The sequence below is a fragment of the Lynx canadensis genome, chromosome A1 (genome assembly GCF_007474595.2).
Source record: "Lynx canadensis isolate LIC74 chromosome A1, mLynCan4.pri.v2, whole genome shotgun sequence".
Classification (NCBI taxonomy): domain Eukaryota; kingdom Metazoa; phylum Chordata; class Mammalia; order Carnivora; family Felidae; genus Lynx; species Lynx canadensis.
This window is the reverse complement of record NC_044303.2, coordinates 21923282-21938961: the sequence shown is the minus strand read 5'-3', so window position 1 is coordinate 21938961 and position 15680 is coordinate 21923282. Positions and strand designations below refer to the sequence as shown.

At 40.1% G+C, this 15680-nt stretch overlaps 1 protein-coding gene across 14 annotated transcripts in view; it reads right to left on the bottom strand.

Moving 5' to 3' along the window:
* The window catches only part of CAB39L (calcium binding protein 39 like), a 132033-nt gene that overhangs the window by 2743 nt on the left and 113610 nt on the right, over nucleotides 1–15680 (bottom strand). For all 14 annotated transcript variants that reach the window (XM_030310370.2, XM_032595043.1, XM_032595103.1 and 11 more), the window contains one exon: nucleotides 15003–15146. In XM_030310370.2, coding sequence (XP_030166230.1) covers nucleotides 15003–15146 — 144 coding nt within the window. The remainder of the gene's footprint in view (nucleotides 1–15002; nucleotides 15147–15680) is intronic.

Sequence of the window (15680 nt, the reverse complement as noted above, 5' to 3'; positions counted from 1 at the left end):
ACACACACAGTCACTCTCTCTCTCTCTCTCAAAATAAATATTTTTGTTTTAATAAGGACCCCCAACTGGTTTACGTTGTTATACAGAATGCCTGACCTTTATACAATACTTATTAGTATGTCAGAAAATCATGCGCTAAAGCCAAATATGTGGTTCCTGTGGTTACCATTTGTTTACAAGGGACTTGCTGTGAAGTTTTAGGTAGAAACTGTCTGGCATTTTGTGGCAACTAAGTATATAACTCATAATAGTCTTTCTTTCTAAAAAATAAAAAAGATTATATTGGATAAACTAAGCTTCTCTGTTTCAATCCAACATAAATGTGAAACGTAGAGGAATTTGCAGTCAGGCATCACTGGATTAACTACACTGAATCTCCACACGGTACACCAAAAAATTGCTAACTTTGCGTTCAAGTTTAAAATTTTTTCCTATTTTAATTTTTTATGACTCTTGAACTCTGCTGCCTCTAAAGGTAGCTGCTGCTTAGAGGCAGCTGATGTAACAGTGCACAATCCTTCTGAGACGGCCAGGAACTGAGGGCCCCAGTGCGGCTGGAGATGACCCAGCACCATAAGGAATGCACTTCTTTTTTTAAATGTTTATTTTTGAGAGACACAGAGTGCAAGCAGGGGAGGGGCAGAGGGAGAGACGGGGACAGAGGATCCGAAGGAGGCTCTGTGCTGACAGCAGAACTCACAAACCATGAGATCATGTCATGAGAGCCAAAGTCAGACGCTTAACTGACTGAGCCACCCAGGCGCCCCAGGAACACACTTCTAAATCAGGGCACGGTGAGCCAAACCTTCTGAATATTATGACCAGTATAGGCAGTTTCTTGGTTCTCTCTCTGCTGAGCCCATTTTTTTAACATGCTATTTTCAAACCATCCCCAAACAAGTCAGACAAATGGAACTACCTGTGGCTTCTCTTTTTATAGTGTGGTCTTATTGGCTGTATCCCTGCATTTACACACGTTTCAGAACTGTGATTCATGGAGTTCTCAGGCATGGGTAGAGAAAGGCAAATATCATGACCACAACACAAATATTTTTAACTCAGAAAACTAAGAATACTTTGCTCTCTATTTTAAACCTGAATGCTTTTTTATGAAAGATTAAAAAAAAAAAAAGCATGCCTTATACACACATTCATTCATTGCGTTCAAATTCTATTTTGCCAAGAGGGATTTGCACTAAACAAGGCATTGGAAGGCTAGTATTCTGCTTTGCTAACCTTACTGTCTGAGAGGCATGCCGGAAGCCCTGAGTGCTTCGTACGTGGATTTGAAACTGGGGCTCCCGTTACAGTTACATGGAAGTAACTCAAAGCTAAATTCCATTCCAGTGAAGTATAAAATAAGGCCTCTTCATTCTAAAGGCTCCCCACTTCAGGTGAATACAAATCTGAGCGATATCATATTTAGAATATTTTGACACAATACCTGTCATTATTGATCAAAGACAGTAACTTTTTTCCTATTTAAGAAAGAAGGACCCGATCCCTGCCTCTGCAAGCTGGCTGATGTCTGTGAGCACCAGTGAGCCCACAGCTGGACCAGACGGGGCCCTACCACCTGTGCGGGGAGAAACAAAACCCTGGGAGGGAAGTGAGCAGGGAGGAAGAGAGCAGGTTGGAAGTTCACGATGCTTAAAACTCTGCAGATTCTCCTGAAATCATCCCCCTCACTGCCACTGTCCTTATCATCATTCTGATTATGAAAGTGATACGTGTGGAAAACCAGGAAAACAAAGAAAAAGAAAGACACAAAGAAGAAAGGAAAAAAAAAAACCTCTTAAATAATTTCTCCACCTAAAGATACCACTGTGAATATCTGGTGTACGTCCTTCCAGCATTTCTTTCTGTGCATATAGCTATAAATATATTTTAGACAAAACTGGGCTTGCATTCTATACATGGTGGTTTGTAAACTGCTTCCTCATTTACTATGTTTTTAATATTTACAGCTTCTTCTTACAATGAAGTGAGCCAATCACCATTTAAGGTACGGTCAAGGCTACAATAAGAGACGTTGTTGTTCTGACAACTGCTTTGGGATTTTGGAATCCAAGTCTTTGGGATTTACAAATTGCACACAACTGTAGAAATTATGTAAGAAGCTATATACTTATTCCAAAATTACATGGAAAAGCAACTTTAAAAAATTTCTTATTTTAATAATATTCCCATTTCCTTATAAATATCACTAGTCTTCGTTTTCCTTATATACTATCACAACTGTTATTTGTTAAAGTAGGTAATAATATTTTTTTTTAATTTTTTTTTTCAACGTTTATTTATTTTTGGGACAGAGAGAGACAGAGCATGAATGGGGGAGGGACAGAGAGAGAGGGAGACACAGAATCGGAAACAGGCTCCAGGCTCTGAGCCATCAGCCCAGAGCCTGACGCGGGGCTCGAACTCACGGACCGCGAGATCGTGACCTGGCTGAAGTCGGACACTTAACCAACTGTGCCACCCAGGCGCCCCAGTAGGTAATAATATTATAAATAGCGCCAGGATTATCACAATGAGACATGAGTAGTATGTTTGGTGATATTGGTAAAGTTGGTCACAAATACCCTTTATAAACCTTTCTATAAACAAACATAGAGGGGACTATTTTATGAATTTTTAAAGAGAGTCTCTTAAAAAGTAGAAAAAAGAGGTGAGGTCTTAATTACAGCTTTTCACTTTTTCTCTCCACAACTTGGTTAAATAAGCAAAAAGGGCACATTGAGTTCAGATGAAGATATGATAAAGTTGAGCATTCTGCACTATTTAAAATAGTTGATGGGGGCGTATGGATGGCTCAGTCAGTTAAGCGTTGGACTCTTGATTTCAGCTCAAGTCATGATCTCCCAGGATCGAGCCCCATGTCACGCTCTGCACTGACAGTGTGCAGCCTGCTAGACATTTTCTCTCCCTCTCTCTGTCCCTCCCCAGCCCTCTCTCTCTCTCTTTCTCTCTTTTACGATAAATAAAAATTAAAAAAATTTAAAGTAGTTGATGAAACATTAAGTTGAAATAAGCACTCTTTTACTGTACTGTTAACATTTTTAGAAAAATTATTAATATTACATCAGCTCATAGCTGATTCCTAAATTTACTCAGCTGAATTGTTTCCTCCATCAATAGACTTAGATTTGGCACGTCAAGACCAGAGTGGTTGGCCTGCTAAAAAGAACAGGTCCTGAAGGAAGTAGGTAATTCATGGTCAGGCTTTCACCAAATTAATCTGCAATTCTGCCTTCTTTTCAGTAAGACCACATGGAAAGGATTTCTCAACTAGGATATTTCTTGTTCTCTGTACTTTTTTTAGGTGAATTGTCAAGCTGGCCGTTGTATTTTGGAAGAAGTGAGGGTGGAGCTTCTTGTTTTCAGGGAAATAGCAATAGCAGCCACTGCTAGGATCTGAGTGACAGAGTAATACACTCAGGAACATTTTCGTCACTGGCCATGCCTGAGTTCCAGCTGTTCTAAGAAGTGGGCCAAAAGGTACAGACCACCCCCATCCCCTACCTGGTTTGGTGGGAAGTGGTATCATGGTCCTTTGCTATAAAGGAAATTAACAGGGAAAGGGAAGGGAGCCAACTCATAGCTGATTCCTAAGTTCACACTGGGCACCCCTCTGGGACAGCCAGAATCACAAGACAAAGGTCTGAACCGAGTAACAGACTACTGACTAGACTACTGACATGAATTCAACGCTTGCATTCGGCAAGTGAGGAATCAGATCCGGATGGATTTGCCCAAAGTCACTGGTGGCAATTAAGCCAGAACAAAGACCCAGGTCTCTTGATTTCCATCCAGCACTTTCCCACCATACCATCCTGCTGGTCAACAACAGAAAAAAACATGAGATGGCATCTCATTCACTTCTCTGAACTTAGCAGCAAGCTAATGAAAATAATCTAGTAAAGACATTTTAGTAGTAGTGTGTTAAACATTTTCTGCCCCTTATGGAAGGTGTTTTTGGGGAAAAAACTATTAACACAGAACTGTGAAAAAAAAACACTCTCGGACTCAGCTGTTGCTTTTTCTAAATAACAAAATATTATACTTGGCAAGTGAACAATTCAGTTCTTACTTCAGTGGAGGAAACACAGGGTACAGGGCAGGCACATAGAAGTAAAGAAGTGGTCAGCTATTTTTAAATGCACCCACTCTGTCCAATGATTAGATGATCCAAATTCTGAGGACAGAAGTAGGTTATTTCTCTTTGGCCACCCACTGAATACTTCCATAATCCTGCATTTTTGAACAAAATTTTATGTGGCTTGTTCTCATCTAAGATGATGTTAAAATTCCACAGGAGCTGGATGACAGGATACATGGCCTCCTACAATTTCTTCAGTCAGGAGGGTCTTGAGAGGGTCTATCATTTATACTGTGTAGGCAGCTTCCAGTGCTACAGCAGTCTATTTGTGCCTCTTCTGATTTGCATTTACTTTTTTATGAAATAATTCTGACATAGAAAAAGAGTACAATAATAACATATCAGATGTCACGTTCCCATGAGCTGCTCTATCAAAATCTAAGATTTTCGGCTTTATGGAATAAAGAATTGGGGAGGAAGATGGCAGCGTAGGAGGAGGCTGGGCTCACCGCACGTCCTGCTGATCACTTAGATTCCACCTACACCTGCCTGAATAACCCAGAAAACCGCCAGAAGACTAGCAGAACGGAGTCTCCAGAGCCAAGCGCAGACAAGAGGCCCACGGAAGAGGGTAGGAAGGACGGCGAGGCGGTGCGCGCTCCACGGACTGGCGGGAGGGAGCTGGGGCGGAGGGGCGGCTCGCTGGCCAAGCAGAGCCCCCGAGTCTGGCTGGCAAAGCGGAGGGGCCGGACAGAGTGTGTTCCGACAGCAAGCGGGACTTGACATCTGGAAGGTTATAAGCTAACAGCTCTACTCGGAGAATGGGAGGGTTGGAGGACAACGGGAGGGAGAGTTGTTGAGCCCCGGAGGACAGAGCACAGCTTGGCGGGGAAAAAAGGCGCTCGCCAGCGCCATCTCCCTCGCCCATCCCCTAGCCAAAATCCCACAGGGAACTGGTTCTGTCACCGAACTTGCTTGCACCGCACAAACACCCAACGCTGTGCTTCTGTGGATCTATCCCTCCGGCGGGTCTGACTCCCGCCCGCTGCCGCAGGGCCCCTCCTGAAGTGGATCACCAAAGGATAAGCAAGCTGAGCCTGCCCCTCGCGCCCCATGCACCTTGCCGATTCCACCCCAGCTAATACGCCAGATCCCCAGCACCACAAGCCTGGCAGTGTGCAAGTAGCCCAGATGGGCCACGCCACCCCACAGTGAATCCCTCCCCTAGGAGAGGGGAAGAGAAGGCACACACCAGTCTGACTGCGGCCCCAGCAGTGGGCTGGGGGCAGACATCAGGTCTGACTGCGGCCCCCCCCCACCAATGCAAGTTATTCAAGACAGCACAGGGGAAGTGCCCCACAGTCCCGCACCACTCCAGGGACTATCCAAAATGACAAAATGGAAGAATTCCCCTCAAAAGAATCTCCAGGAAATAACGGCAGCTAATGAACTGATCAAAAACGATTTAAACAATATAACAGAAAGTGAATTTAGAATAATAGTCATCAAATTAATCACTGGGCTTTAAAACAGTATAGAGGACAGCAGAGAATCTATTGCTACAGAGATCAAGGGACTAAGGAACAGCCAGGAGGAGCTAAAAAATGCTATAAATGAGCTGCAAAATAAAATGGAACAACCATGGCTCGGATTGAAGAGGCAGAGGAGAGAATAGGGGAACTAGAAGATAAAATTATGGAAAAAGAGGAAGCTGAGAAAAAGAGATAAAAAAATCCAGGAGTATGAGGGGAAAATTAGAGAACTAAGAGATGCACTAAAGAGAAATAATCTATGCATAATTGGTATTCCAGAGGAGGAAGAGAGAGGGAAACGTGCTGAAGGTGTACTTGAAGAAATAATAGCTGAGAACTTCCCTGATCTGGGGAAGGAAAAAGGGAATGAAATCCAAGAGGCACAGAGAACTTCCTTCAGATATAACTTGAATCGATCTTCTGCACGACATATCATAGTGAAACTGGCAAAATACAAGGATAAAGAGAAAATTCTGAAAGCAGCTAGGGATAAACGTGCTCTAACATATAAAGGGAGACCGATAAGACTCGTGACAGATCTCTCTACCGAAACTTGGCAGGCCAGAAAGGAATGGCAGGAAATCTTCAATGTGATGAACAGAAAAAAATATGCAGCCGAGAATCCTTTATCCAGCAAGTCTGTCATTTAGAATAGAAGGAGAGATAAAGGTATTCCCAAACAAGCAAAAACTGAAGGAATTCATCATCACTAAACCAGCCCTACAAGAGATCCTAAGGGGGATCCTGTGAGACAAAGTACCAGAGACATCACTACAAACATGAAACCTACAGACATCACAATGACTCTAAACACATATCTTTCTATAATAACACTGAACGTAAATGGACTAAATGCGCCAACCAAAAGACACAGGGTAACAGAATGGATAAAAAAACAAGACCCACCTATTTGCTGTCTACAAGAGATTCATTTTAGATCTGAGGACACCTTTAGATTGAGAGTGAGGGGATGGAGAACTATTTATCATGCTACTGGAAGTCAAAAGAAAGCTGGAGTAGCCATACTTATATCAGACAAACTAGACTTTAAATTAAAGGCTGTAACAAGAGATGAAGAAGGGCATTATATAATAATTACAGGGTCTATCCATCAGGAAGAGCTAACAATTATAAATGTCTATGCGTCAAATACAGGAGCCCCCAAATATATAAAACAATTACTCACAAACATAAGCAACCATATTGATAAGAATGTGGTAATTGCAGGGGACTTTAACACTCTACTTACAGAAATGGATAGATCATCTAGACACATGGTCAATAAAGAAACAAGGGCCCTGGGGCGCCTGGGTGGCGCAGTCGGTTAAGCGTCCGACTTCAGCCAGGTCACGATCTCGCGGTCCGTGAGTTCGAGCCCCGCGTCGGGCTCTGGGCTGATGGCTCAGAGCCTGGAGCCTGCTTCCGATTCTGTGTCTCCCTCTCTCTCTGCCCCTCCCCTGTTCATGCTCTGTCTCTCTCTGTCCCAAAAATAAATAAACGTTGAAAAATAAATTTAAAAAAAAAAAAAAAAAAAAAACAAGGGCCCTGAATGATACATTGGATCAGATGGACTTGACAGATATATTTAGAACTCTGCATCCCAAAGCAACAGAATATACTTTCTTCTTGAGTGCACATGGAACATTCTCCAAGACAGATCACATACTGGGTCACAAAACAGCCCTTCATGAGTATACAAGAATTGAAATCATACCATGCATACTTCTGACCACAATGCTATGAAGCTTGAAATCGACCACGGGAAAAAGTCTGGAAAACCTCCAAAAGCATGGAGGTTAAAGAACACCCTACTAAAGAATGAGTGGGTCAACCAGGCAATTAGAGAAGAAATTTTAAAATATCTGGAAACAAATGAAAATGAAAATACAACAATCCAAACGCTTTGGGATGCAGCAAAGACAGTCCTGAGAGGAAAATACATTGCAATCCAGGCCTATCTCAAGAAACAAGAAAAATCCCAAATACAAAATCTAACAGCACACCTAAAGGAAATAGAAGCAGAACAGCAAAGGCAGCCTAAACCCAGCAGAAGAAGAGAAATAATAAAGATCAGAGCAGAAATAAACAATATAGAATCTAAAAAAACTGTAGAGCAGATCAACGAAACCAAGAGTTGGTTTTTTGAAAAAATAAACAAAATTGATAAACCTCTAGCCAGGCTTCTCAAAAAGAAAAGGGAGATGACCCAAATAGATAAAATCATGAATGAAAATGGAATTATTACAACCAATCCCTCAGAGATACAAGCAATTATCAGGGAATACTATGGAAAATTATATGCCAACAAACTGAACCTAGAAGAAATGGACAAATTCCTAAACACCCACACACTTCCAAAACTCAATCAGGAGGAAATAGAAAGCTTGAACAGACCCATAACCAGTGAAGAAATTGAATCAGTTATCAAAAATCTCCCAACAAACAAGAGTCCAGGACCAGATGGCTTCCCAGGGGAGTTCTACCAGACGTTTAAAGCAGAGATAATACCTATCCTTCTCAAGCTATTCCAAAAAATAGAAAGGGAAGGAAAACTTCCAGACTCATTCTATGAAGCCAGTATTACTTTGATTCCTAAACCAGACAGAGACCCAGTAAAAAAAGAGAACTACAGGCCAATATCCCTGATGAATATGGATGCAAAAATTCTCAATAAGATACTAGCAAACTGAATTCAACAGCATATAAAAAGAATTATTCACCATGATCAAGTGGAATTCATCCCTGGGATGCAGGGCTGGTTCAACATTCACAAATCAATCAACGTGATACATCACATTAATAAAAGAAAAGATAAGAACCATATGATCCTGTCAATCGATGCAGAAAAAGCCTTTGACAAAATTCAGCATCCTTTCTTAATAAAAACCCTCGAGAAAGTCGGGATAGAAGGAACATACTTAAACATCATAAAAGCCATTTATGAAAAGCCCACAGCTAACATCATCCTCAATGGGGAAAAACTGAGAGCTTTTTCCCTGAGATCAGGAACACGACAGGGATGTCCACTCTCACCGCTGTTGTTTAACACAGTGTTGGAAGTTCTAGCATCAGCAATCAGACAACAAAAGGAAATCAAAGGCATCAAAATTGGCAAAGATGAAGTCAAGCTTTCACTTTTTGCAAATGACATGATATTATACATGGAAAATCCGATAGACACCACCAAAAGTCTGTTAGAACTGATACATGAATTTAGCAAAGTTGCAGGATACAAAATCAATGCACAGAAATCAGTTGCATTCTTATACACTAATAATGAAGCAACAGAAAGACAAATAAAGAAACTGATCCCATTCACAACTGCACCAAGAAGCATAAAATACCTAGGGATAAATCTAACCAAAGATGTAAAAGATCTGTATGCTGAAAACTATAGAAAGCTTATGAAGGAAATTGAAGAAGATATAAAGAAATGGAAAAACATTCCATGCTCATGGATTGGAAGAATAAATACCGTCAAAATGTCAATACTACCCAAAGCTATCTACACATTCAATGCAATCCCAATCAAAATTGCCCTAGCATTCTTCTCGAAGCTAGAACAAGCAATCCTAAAATTCATATGGAACCACAAAAGGCCCTGAATAGCCAAAGTAATTTTGAAGAAGAAGACCAAAGCAGGAGTCATCACAATCCCAGACTTTAGCCTCTACTACAAAGCTGTAATCATCAAGACAGCATGATATTGGCACAAAAACAGACACAAAGACCAATGGAATAGAATAGAAACCCCAGAACTAGACCCACAAACGTATGGCCAACTCATCTTTGACAAAGCAGGAAAGAATATCCAATGGAAAAAAGACAGTCTCTTTAACAAATGGTGCTGGGAGAACTGGACAGCAACCTGCAGAAGGTTGAAACTAGACCACTTTCTCACACCATTCACAAAAATAAACTCAAAATGGATAAAGGACCTAAATGTGAGACAGGAAACCATCAAAACCCTAGAGGAGAAAGCAGGAAAAGACCTCTCTGACCTCAGCCGTAGCAATTTCTTACTTCACATCCCCAAAGGCAAGGGAATTAAAAGCAAAAATGAACTATTGGGACCTTATGAAGATAAAAAGCTTCTGCACAGCAAAGGAAACAACCAACAAAACTAAAAGGCAACCAATGGAATGGGAAAAGATATTTGCAAATGACATATCGGACAAAGGGCTAGTATCCAAAATCTATAAAGAGCTCACCAAACTCCACACCCCAAAAACGAATAATCCAGTGAAGAAATGGGCAGAAAACATGAATAGACACTTCTCTAAAGAAGACATCTGGATGGCCAACAGGCACATGAAAAGATGCTCAATGTCGCTCCTCATCAGGGAAATACAAATCAAAACCATCACTCAGTGATCACCTCACGCCAGTCAGAGTGGCCAAAATGAACCAATCAGGAGACTATAGATGCTAGAGAGGATGTGGAGAAACGGGAACCCTCTTGCACTGTTGGTGGGAATGCAAACTGGTGCAGCCACTCTGGAAAACAGTGTGGAGGTTCCTCAAAAAATTAAAAATAGACCTACCCTATGACCCAGCAGTAGCACTGCTAGGAATTTACCCAAGGGATGCAGGAGTGCTGATGCATAGGGGCACTTGTACCCCAATGTTTATAGCAGCACTCTCAACAATAGCCAAATTATGGAAAGAGCGTAAATGTCCATCAACTGATGAATGGATAAAGAAATTGTGGTTTATACACACAAGGAGTACTACGTGGCAATGAGAAAGAATGCAATATGGCCCTTTGTAGCAACGTGGATGGAACTGGAGAGTGTGATGCTAAGTGAAATAAGCCATACAGAGAAAGACAGATACCATATGTTTTCACTCTTATGTGGATCCTGAGAAACTTAACAGAAACCCATGGGGGAGGGGAAGGAAAAAAAAAAAAGAGGTTAGAGTGGGAGAGAGCCAAAGCATAAGAGACTGTTAAAAACTGAGAACAAACTGAGGGTTGATGGGGGGTGGGAGGGAGGGGAGTGTGGGTGATGGTATTGAGGAGGGCACCTTTTGGGATGAGCACTGGGTGTTGTATGGAAACCAATTTGACAATAAATTTCATATATTAAAAGAAAGAAAGAAAAAGAAAGAAAGGAAAGAAAGAAAGAAAGAAAGAAAGAAAGAAAGAAAGAAAGAAAGAAAGAAAGAAAAGAAAAGAAAAGAAAGAATTGGGTAAGAAGAAAAAAAAAATCTAAGATTTTTGGCATACTTGCCTGCAGATTTTTTACTAAAACATTACAGATGTAATTAGAGGCTCTTGGTCACCTCCTCATGATACCATTCTCCTCCCTAACCCTCCCCACTGAGGTGACTGCTATCCTGGATTTGGTATTTATCATCCCCATACAGGTTTTCAGACTATAGCTGCAGAAGTATGAATCCATATACAGTGCTGTTTTGCATGGTTTCAACCTTTAAATAAATAACATCCTTTTAACATTTCCTTATTTGATTCAGTGTTTGGGATTTGTCCCCGCTGATAGGTATGACTCAATTAATTTTAACCCATTACTATATCCTACTGTATGAATATAGCACGATTTATTTTCCCCATCTCCTGTTGATGCCCATTTGTGGGTTTTTTCTCTCATTTTACACCATTCTAAACAATGTTGTGATAAATATTTTTGTACATGATTCCTCATGCACATGTGCAAGAATGTCTCTAAAAACTTGCTGAGAGGGGCACCTGAGAGGCTCCGTTGGCTCAGTGTCCAACTCTTGATTTTGGCTCAGGTCATGATCTCACAGTTCGTGGGATCCAGCCCCATGTCGGGCTACTGCTGACACTGTGGATCCTGCTTGGAATTCTCTCCCTCCCTTCTCTCTCCCTTGCACACACACTCTCTCTCTCTCAAAAATAAATAAACTTAAAACAATTGCTGAGAAATAAGAGTTCAGGATTGAAAGATACGCATACTTCAGTTCTTTAATTTGCTAAATTGCTCTCCAAAGTGGTTGTGCTAACTTACAGTGTAGGACAGCTTCCACTGCTGTCCAACCTTACCAATATATGCTATTGTCAGACTTAAACATATTGCCATTATGAAAATGTAAAATGATATCTCATTGATATTTCAATGGCCATTTCCAATGTTACTTAGTAAGATGATCATCTTCACCTACTTATTGACCAATCAGGCTTTCTCATCTGTAAGTTACCAACTTGCATCCTTTGCCCATTTTTCTATAGAATTGTCTTTCCAAATGATTTGCCAGTTATATGTGTCACATTCTATCTTTTCACTTTGCTTATTCTTTTTAAAAAATTTTATTTATTTATTTATTTATTTATTTATTTATTTATTTATTTTTCACTTATATCCACGTTAGTTAGCATATAGTGCAATAATGGTTTCTGGAGTGGAATGTAGTGATTCATCCCCTATATATAATACCCAGTGCTCATCCCAACAAGTGTTCTCCTTAATGCTCCTTGACCATTTAGCCATCCTCCCACCCACAACACTGCCAGCAACCCTCAGTTTGTTCTCCATTTTTAGGAGTCTCATCTGTTTTGTCCCCCCTGCCTGTTTTTATATTATTATTGCTTCCTTCCCTTATGTTCACCTGATTTGTATCTTAAATTCCACATATGAGTGACGTCATATGATATTTGTCTTTCTGACTGACTAATTTCGCTTAGTGTAATACCCTCCAATTCCATCCACATAGTTGCAAATGGCAGGATTTCATTCTTTTTGATTGCTGAGTAATACTCCATTGTATATATATATACCATATCTTCTTTATCCATTCATCCATCAATGGACATTTGGGCTCTTTCCATACTTTGGCTATTGTTGGTAAAACACGGGGATGCATGTGCCCCTTCGAAACAGCACACCTGTATCCCTTGGATAAATACCTACTAGTGCAATTGCTGGATCGTAGGCTATTTCTATTTTTAATTTTTTGAGGAGCTTCCATACTGTTTTCCAGAGTGTCTGCACCAGCTTGCATTCCCACCAGCAGTGCAAAAGAGATCCTCTTTCTCTGCATCCTCGCCAACATCTGTTGTTGCTTGAGTTGTTAATGTTAGCCATTCTGACAGGTGTCAGGTGGTATCTCATTGTGGTTTTGGTTTGTATTTCCCTGATGATGAGTGATGTTGAGCATTTTTTCATGTGTGTTAGCCATCTGGATGTTTTCGCTGGAAAGGTGTCTATTTTGATGTAGTTAACTAAATACTTCCTGTTATGTTTTGTGATTCTACATTCTGTTTAAAGAATTCTTCCCTCCTATACATCATAAAGACAGTCTCTTATTTTCTCTTCTAAAAGTTAAAAAGTTTTGCTTTTCAAGTGCAGATCTTTACCGAGGATTTATTTCTGAGTATAGTGGAGGGTATAGTGTAGGGTTTTTTCTCCATGGATGAAATCCATTACTCTAGAAGCATTTATTAAACAGTTAACCTATTCTCAACTGATTTATAATTTTTCCACTATCAAAACCGTTTCATGTTTGTACAGGTTTATTTCTGGGCCCTCTACCTCGGTTTTGTTGTTTTATTTATCTCTCTCTATGCCAATACAATACTGTCTTCATTTACTATAAATCTTAAGTCTCAGTATCTGGTAGAGTGGATTCCCCTACCTTGCTCTTTTTTAAAATTGCCATAGCTAACCTTAGACCATTGTTCTACCACATAACTTTCAGAATCAGCTTGCCAAGTTCCATGAGAAGTCCTGTAGCGATTTTGAACATAATTGAATGGAATTTATAAGTTAATTTGGTATTTGAATTTCTCTAACGGCTCTCTGGCCAAAAAAGACCCGATGGCTGAAAGATGGACTAAGCTTTTTTTTTTTTTTAACCTCTCAAAGCAACAGCTACATACCTTATAAACTGTCATGTCTCCCATTTTTAGACTTATAAATTCAGTCACCGAATAAACACCATAAAGATCCAAAAAAAGCCTGGAACCCCCTTGACTCTTAATTTTACTCCAGAGATATTTATCCTTTTTTAATCCCTTTTAAAACAATTTTGAGAGAGAGTTTGCACATGTGTAAGCATGCAAGCGGGGGAGGGGCAGAGAGAGGGAGAGAGAATTCCAAGCAGGCTTTGTACAGCCAGCGCAGAATTGATGTGAGGCTCTAACCTACAAACCGTGAGATCATGACCTGAGAGGAAACCGAGAGTCCTACACTTAACCAACTGAGCCCCTCAGGCACCCCTCCAGATAATCTATCCTAAGAAAATAATCCCAAATATGGAAAAAAAACTGGCTGGATATAGAAAATGCTCATGACAGCATTCCTTACAGTGGGGAAAATGGAAACAACCTAAATATAAATAACAGAGGACTATTCAAGTAAACTAGAGTAAATAAATCCAATGATAAACTATAATGCTAATAAAACTACTGGCTCTAAAACCCATATATAACAACAATGAATTAATGTTCACCACTTCTGGCATAGCACTAAGTGATAAAATCGGGATACCAATTTTGTGTACCATGTGAATACAGCTGCAGAAAAAAAAAAAAACCTTCAAATATGAGCACAGGAAAATAAAGTTAACTAAAATCTTTACAATAGTTTGATCACAAGTATGGGATTACAGATTACAGATTTCTCCTACCATGCTTTAAAAAAGTATATTGTCTAGGGGCGCCTGGGTGGCGCAGTCGGTTAAGCGTCCGACTTCAGCCAGGTCACGATCTCGCGGTCCGTGAGTTCGAGCCCCGCGTCGGGCTCTGGGCTGATGGCTCAGAGCCTGGAGCCTGTTTCCGATTCTGTGTCTCCCTCTCTCTCTGCCCCCCCCCCCCCCGTTCATGCTCTGTCTCTCTCTGTCCCAAAAATAAATAAACGTTGAAAAAAAAAAAAAAAGTATATTCTCTAAAATTACTAGAAGGCCATTTTGTCACTCTTACATCAAAGAAAAAATGTTAGAAAGAAGCTGGTGTTATGGGGAACTAGTTTCCATTCATAGCAAAACATATTTAAAAAAAAAATTTCTAAACAAGTAATGAAAGTGAGTAGTGCCCCACTGTTTCTTCAATGCTTCATTTAAGTTTCAAAAAAACACTTAAGGCAGAAAGCAAAGCATTCAATAATTCCGACCCTTGGGATTTGGGTTCTGGCTCTATCGCTGATTATTTTAGTAACGTTTGGGAAACAGTATCCACCTATTTTCTCAGTGGAAAAAATGAAAATATTTAGAGATAGGGATTAGAAACAAATGGGCATTCATTAAAATAACTCTAAAATTTCATCCAAGTCACACAAAACAGAAAAACTGCCTATTTCATTTTCTCTCAAGTATAAAGGAGAGTAAACAGCAGGGAGTTAGCCATTTGAAAGTGAAAAGCAAATGCCCACGTTATTTCTGTTGCACTTTACCTTAAAGACATGGAAGGCTTCAAACTGAATGTTGGGACTTTTATCTCGAAGGAGGTTCATCATCAGTTTGAGGTTCTCCGGCTTGCTGATGTACTTTGTCATAATGGCAAAGTTGTGTCGGTCCAGGATCAGTTCACCTAGCAGCTACAAAACAAACAAACAAACAAACAAACACAAAATTAAAGCAATAATCTGAGAGCCATCTGATTCAAAATATATGGCACTTTTCCCTGAAAAACAAACTATAAATGTGGTTAGGAATGTTGACGTGAAAAAAACTGAGAGTCTTTATTACATGCATCTTACATTTAGCACAGGCATGAAAGGAGTGGTTATTAAGTTATTTTAAGCTTTTCACACAGTTTTGCTAAACTCAGTGATTAATGCATTTCTGCATCTTTTTTAAAAGCCAGTCATTGGTGCAGCTTAAAAAAGCTCTCTCTGTAGCTTTCATCCAGAGATTGCCCAAAATGAATTTATTATTTTCCTCGCTTACTTTAATCTTGCTTCCCAGTACTACATTGCTTCTTAGGCATTGTGCTAGAAAAAAGAATACCAAAATTGATTCTACAGTTATACCTCCCTTCCCTGAATAAATGTACTCTAGTAGCTTACTGGGCAAATAGGTTCCATTAAGTGAATCTTACCTTCCCCCTAACTTTTATTACAAAACCTGCT